General features: G+C 37.4%; 1 protein-coding gene across 1 annotated transcript; it reads right to left on the reverse strand.

Moving 5' to 3' along the window:
- Positions 1 to 319: 319 nt before the first annotated feature.
- On the reverse strand, positions 320 to 2,716 carry LOC111459152 (probable lysophospholipase BODYGUARD 3). The gene is made up of 4 exons (XM_023101919.1): positions 1,709 to 2,716; positions 1,305 to 1,633; positions 1,029 to 1,231; positions 320 to 862 (listed from the first exon to the last, which is right to left on the reverse strand). The coding sequence occupies exons 1-4, from the start codon at positions 2,274 to 2,276 to the stop codon at positions 538 to 540; spliced, it is 1,425 nt and encodes a 474-aa protein (XP_022957687.1). The 5' UTR covers positions 2,277 to 2,716; the 3' UTR covers positions 320 to 537.
- Positions 2,717 to 6,671: the final 3,955 nt, after the last annotated feature.

The following is a 6,671-nucleotide window of genomic DNA, read 5'->3' on the forward strand; positions in this document are numbered from 1 at the left end:
TCAAATGGTCGACAATGATTTTATAAAAGGAAAAAAAATCAATTTAACTCATAATTTTAAGAAAAGAAATATTACAAATATTCTCAAATTGACTAAAAAAAATAGGTGTGATATATGAATTAAATGAGACCTCATGAATAAGAGTGATCATGACAACATACCGACCATGAAATACTGTAGGACACTTTCTTTAATCTAATTATAGCTATCCCGAAATTAAATATGTTTTACATGAGGTAATTACATATTTAGTGATATTGTCAAATAGTTAATATATTTTGATATAATTTAATCAACAAAAAAGAATAAAAAAAGATAATAGTATAGATTTATATTTATATATACTGAATTAGCAAAATATGAAATTGGAAGTACACCCTATGTTATGGGGTATTTCAAAAACGTCCACACGGCTTTTGGGCCCACAAAATACGGACTTTTCTAAACCTGCTTTTTAGATTATTTATATTTTTAATTTACGATTAAAATATACGAATAATAGCAATAATATATATTTTTGCTTAATTTATTTAAATATTAAGCATTTGAGTTGCGCCAAATTCCCTCCAGCTCTCTCGCAAAAGCCTTTCGTCTTCCCATGACGATCGTGATGTGGTCTTTGTTTTGCACCACGTTCACACGCGCTCTAGGAACACGCGCCTTCAGGTTGTAGCTGCACTCCACTGGAACCACGTCATCGTCGCCGCCGTGGAATATGTTCACTTCGCACTTCACCGTCTCTCGGATTATGTCCAAATACCTTTCCATCTTCCCACCCGTGCCGCATATCACGTTATGCAGTGTATGCCACGCCGCGTTGTGCGTGTGGGCGAAAAATCCTTCAACCAAAAACGACTCTATCCTGAAAATCAAATAAAAATCCATTACACTTTTCCTTCCAATAAATGCATTATTATTATTATTTTTTGGGCTCTCAATTGAACAAAAAAAAAAAAAAAATCATTTAAGATAATTATAGATCATCAAATTAAATTACTCTCAAGGCATGAAGTTCGGTAAGAAAATACCTGTTTCTGGTGATTAGTTTGGTTAGAAACTCCCAAAAGCGATGGTTCTTGCATATCAGTAGGCACACCGTCCTTGAGATATGCTCATACCAGCAGGCAATCGACGCCCCCAGCGCTATCGGCGGCCACACCCGCCGTGGCGCCACCTTCCGCATCACGTATTGGCTCGCCTCCTCCTCCCCTTTTGGCACCGGATAGTACGGCTGCAATCCATTTATATGAGTTTCCATTGATATGAAGTGAAAAAAAGAACAAACAAAATGCTTACAAACATACCGGTGCGAGCAGCGTTAGCGACTTGACTGACCCAGGATGCTTAACGGCTAAAGCCAAGGCCAAAATGCAGCCGAGTGAATGAGCAACGATGTGGAAAGACTTGACCTTGTGGGTCTCAAGAACAGAGGATTCGATCATGTCCACATGCTCCTTCAATGTGTAGAGTGAATTGGCCGGCTTTGGGCTTCGACCGAACCCGAGCAAATCGACGGCGAGGAGCCTGTATGCCGATTTGGCTGACGCCGAGAAGTGAGGGAAGAGGGTCTCCGTCCAAAAAGCAGAGGAAGAAATGAAGCCATGGATGAACAATACGTCTTCACGTGGGTGATCTGAAAATCAACCGTTTTTTTAATTAAATTTCAACCGTTGTATATCTTTCAATGTGTAGTAGAGTGATGGATTACCTTTGGGTCCTTGAGAACGCACAAAGAGAGATTGTTTAGTGGAAGAAGACCAACAAGAACAGAGTTTACAGTTACATTCCGACCACCTAGGACTCTGTCCACCATTGATCTTTTCTTGAAGCATCTCAACAATGGTGGAGTTCACAGTAAACGTCGATCCCACCGCCGCGTTCGCCGTCGAGCCAATGACAAAAGGCTTAACCTTGAGCCGCCGGAGCTCATTGACAGTAACCTTAGATAGGTCCGAAAGCAAAGAAGGACGAGTATACAGAGTATCAGAAACTTCCTCCAGCTTAAGCTTAGTGGACAATGACAAGCCCTTTTCCGACACCAAAATCTTATTCCCATCGCCACTTGAAATGGCCTCTTGATCATGAGAAGAACAATAACAAGGCTTCCATTCAGACTCATAGAAGAAATCAGCCACTTTGTACACAAAACACAACAAAACATCAATGACATCGAGAAGCGAGAAGAGAAAAAAGCTGAGAGCTTCGTTTGAGAAACGGGCGATTGTAATCAACACCCATTTGGCTGATATGGCCATTGAAGATGAGGATGCCACCATTTTGAGAACACCCTTTTGGAGATATAAAAAGGAGCTACCTTTGTCTCTGTAATTGATTCATCTGTTTCATTTTTTGACCTGGTTTTTGGGTATCTCTTAAAATTGGAGGAGATATGAATAGTCGGAGAGTGTTGCAGAGAGGTGATGAAAATAATGAATTGAATGTTTCATTTAACGCTATGAGTTGGGCAAAGAAAAAAGAGGGTAGGTGGTGGTTGAACTCCTCCTTTGGGCCGTGAGAAGAGTGCAAGCAATTTCTCCTCCCCAAATGGATATCATATAGCCATTGCTACAAGTTTTTTCTTTTTCTTACCCTCCCCTTTATATAATGAAACAATGAATACGATACTATTAGTATTAACAATATTCAAGTCGGGGTACCAAAAATTGTTCATTCAACCTTACAAATTCTCTCATAATCTATGCCACCCAGAATCTAAAGGCAGAGAATGAATCTAAAAGAAAAAGAAAGGTGATTGTTTAATTTATTTCTTGTGGTTATGGGAGGGTTACAGCTCATGGAATTTGCTTAAAGTCAGAAGCAATAATGAATGTTAGTGAATTGAATAAAATTTAATCTCCCAAACCTCTGGTATTAAATGCGAGCTGCATACACCACATGACCTTTTCCACTCTCTTACATCTCCTCTTCAACACCGTCCTAACTGGTAAGTGTCAACTTCTTTTATACCTTAATAACAAACAAACTTCGTGGTCGGTACTCACTTAAGCTTTCCCCCCCCCCTTAATTAGTCATGTAATCTTTAATAATCTGTACTTCTTTCAAGGGATGTGTCTTGTTTTCTGAATGTTAACAGATTCTCTTAGATGTACTTAGGTTACCAAGTTCTTCAACGTCTAACGGCTTAGACAATCTCGGTAGGCTGATAAATGCTAGGTTGGGCGTATGGATCTTAGGTAGGTTTTCTTTATTGGTCTCCCATGTGCAATGTTGCATCTTAGTCATCATCTTAATTCCCAACAACATAGCATATGCATCTTGATGTCATCCTATGTCTTGGAACAACTTAACCATCTTGGCTTGCTCGAATATGTCTACTGGAACTGAACCCATGTGTCGATCATCTCATCGAGACATCCTGTACACATCCACACCTATGTCGTCTTACACTGTCATTGAAAGACCAATTTCAAAGGAGGTCGTCTATGATGCTCGTCTCACAATACTTTCTCACACTGTGGCACACATGTGTCATGTGGTAGCTCACTTTAGCCACAAGACTAAGAGGTGGTGGAGAGCCACATAGTACATTTGAGGCCTTTCTAATTTTTCTTGAGTACACCACAATTAATATAGATGGATTTAACTCCAGAGTTGCATGCTCAAACTCATATTGAGACTCCTAACCCTCTTCAAATTTGTCTTAGACACTCAGTATCACCTCATTCTCTTCAATTTTGTTTATGTCTCAACTTGACTAGCACACTCTTTTTAGTGTGAATGTGTTGAATGATGCACCGTTCTCTTCGATCGCATCATGTCATTTGTCTATCTTGGCATGTATCGAAAAAGTAGTATGAGATAAAAGGCTTCATGTGACTTGCTACTTGAGGCTACAACCTATTATCTTTATAATATGGTTACGAGTACAACAAGAACTTCATTTAATTTGATTCCCTAGCTATATCCCCCAAAGGTTTGGTGAGGATATGTATGTGAACCCTATGTGTATAGCCCCATAAGGGTGAGTTTTGGGATTGGAACTTCGTAAAATGTGTAATAAAGACACCCCTAGCTAGCTTTTTCTACCCAACCTACCCAAATTTCTTTATTTTGGCTAAAGTTAAAATTCTAATGCAGCTAGGGTTTTATAGTCATTCAATTTAGCCTTAAAAACTCATATTAAAAGTGAATTGATTTCCCTTTTTTGTATTAAATTCAATGAACTATAAGTAATGCAAAAACATTTATGGGAGTTAACCCAATTATATGGACTTCTATAAACATTTAAACCAATATAAAAGGACTAAAATGAAATTGAATTCAAATCATAGCATCTAAAAATAACATCTCATTCAATTTCTTAGAATCGGATTCAAAACCTAACAATATTTTACCCCAAAATAAGATCCAAGTATAAGATGGGGTTTGGAACCTAATTGATAATGATCTTCATGAAGACGAACATGATCTTTGGACCAAACTCTTTATTCAATTGATCAACCACTTCACCTGCCCTAAACTTGTAGATTATAAACTTGTAGGTTTATAATATCAACTTGATTTACTATCAACAAAAATCAAATAATTGTAGTTTCTATTGTTAAATTATGAATGCCAAGAGCATTGTCCAAAAATTGGCACTAACAATAAACTCTCTCACCAAACAAAAGATTATTGACATCTTTTTTATGTATGGCTGGTTAGCTAGCTAGCTTATGGGCTTGGGGTTTCGTGGTGGAGGGTGTGTGCTTGCCGGTAGTTGGGATTCAAATGCTTTTTTAAACCAACACGTTTTTGTTTTTAGCAACTCTTGAAATGGACATAATAACATACCCATATCTAGCCTGTTCACTATCACACTCATTAAGTAGCACACGAATTCAATTATTATAGAAGATTACCGGTAATATCTGATGTAGTTTGTGTAACAGCCCAACCTCAATTCGATTATTGTGAGATCCCACGTTGGTTAGAGAGAGGAATGAGACATTCCTTATAAAAGTGTGAAAATCTCTTTTTAGAAGACATATTTTAAAGCTGTGAGGGGGATGGTTATACGTAAAGCGGACAATATCTACTAGCGGTGGGTTTGGGCTGTTATAGTTTGACCGTTGGTGAACCATCCGTTAAACCGACTACTAGAGGGCTTGAAGTCCATCTTGTAAGGAGGCGAGTGAATCTTCAAAGACGAAGGTTGTGCACAATTAATACTATTTGTAAAAAAAAAACAAGCACAATGATAAAATAAGGAATCAATACAAGGGGAATAAGATTTAGATTACCTTGTCGATCGAATATTTTAAGGCAAGAACATTTGATTGAGATTCGAATCACTCCACAAGCGAGATCGATCATGTCTAGCTTGAATGATTCTTGTTGATCAAATATCTCAAGACAAGAACACTTTATTGAAATTCGAATCACTCCACAAGCAAGATTGATCATGTCGAGCTTAAATGATTCTACATGCAACCTAAACTACATAGAATTGCAAAGAAACTTAGCCATTGGCCAAAGAAGAGCACACATGCTTCTTTTACTATATTTTACAAGTCTCCTTACAAATACAACATACAACCCTTTATTTACCCTTTGTATAGTCTCAAAAATGAAACTATTAAAGGTATTCCAAGAGTTTAACATTCATACTCTAAATTACTTGGAACTGAAATTAAATAAAAAGTCTTAAAATACAGTAACTCTAAATTACTCTAAATTGTAACCCACCCAAAATTTATAATAATCAAACTTCATTCTTCTTCAATGTGGCATGAATTGAAACATCTTTGGATAATTTTGACAACCTTTTCTTCACATCTTCATTGAAGTATATTGTATGGTTGATGTCTTTTGGTTCATATTACACAATTTAAAAAAAAACAAATAATCAAATATGTTATCAAAGAACTAAAATTAGTTTTTGACCATCAAATTATGCGTTAGAAATCAAGATGGTTCATATTGAAGATAAATTCTCATGATTTCACTTTTCCTTGTTGTTTCTCCAAAACAACTCGCAGCAAGAGAGATAATGTGAACTACTCTTTTTAATAATAAATTATTGTTTGTGTAATATGAAACAATTTCGGAGATTCCAATGTTGTTGACGGAGCTCCTCAAGTAAAACCTCGAAATTGTTGATAAAGAGGAAAAAAAAAAAAAGAAAAGTCAAACGAGAGTCAAAGGATGGTAGAATGATGATGATTTCAATAGTCAACTGGAGGAACGTGGCAGGTGACAAGAGCAAGACGTTCATTAAAAGAGGAAACGAGGTCATACCCTTCTTCTGGTTGACTTATTCAGCTACTGCTCTTATTAAATAAATGACCATTCTTTTTTCTCTTCCGCCATAAATTCTCTTCACTGTCACCAACTTTCCTCTCACTAAACCTCTAACCACCATCCAATTAAACAAAAGATCAAACACAGTGATGGAGTAGCTGGGTTTCATTTATTTATCCAAATTAAAGCCTTTTGACTTTGGATTAGGATTTGGCACCGTCGGCAGCTTGCATGCATGCATGGAATGGTGTTCTTGCAATCGGAGTCCGGCATTCAATGTTCAAGCTTAGAGTAGTGTACAAGTCATTTAGAACAGTTAAAAGGCCAATTTTAAGGTACTTTCACGCGGCCATTTTGTTTGCAAAATACGAGGGGCGGGGAGGGGAGGGCTTGGTCAAAAGCACATAAAAGGGGGGGGGGGGGGGTTC

The sequence above is a fragment of the Cucurbita moschata genome, unplaced genomic scaffold (genome assembly GCF_002738365.1).
Source record: "Cucurbita moschata cultivar Rifu unplaced genomic scaffold, Cmos_1.0 Cmo_Scf00022, whole genome shotgun sequence".
NCBI lineage: Eukaryota > Viridiplantae > Streptophyta > Magnoliopsida > Cucurbitales > Cucurbitaceae > Cucurbita > Cucurbita moschata.

Bases quoted from the DNA above. Each gene is read 5' to 3' on its own strand.
- LOC111459152 (XM_023101919.1), bottom strand. From the start codon at position 2,276: ATGGTGGCATCCTCATCTTCAATGGCCATATCAGCCAAATGGGTGTTG. The intron at 1,634-1,708 runs GTAATCCATCAC...GTTGATTTTCAG, and splicing joins GCGTTCTCAAGGACCCAAAG to ATCACCCACGTGAAGACGTA. The intron at 1,232-1,304 runs GTATGTTTGTAA...AATGGATTGCAG, and splicing joins CGCTAACGCTGCTCGCACCG to CCGTACTATCCGGTGCCAAA.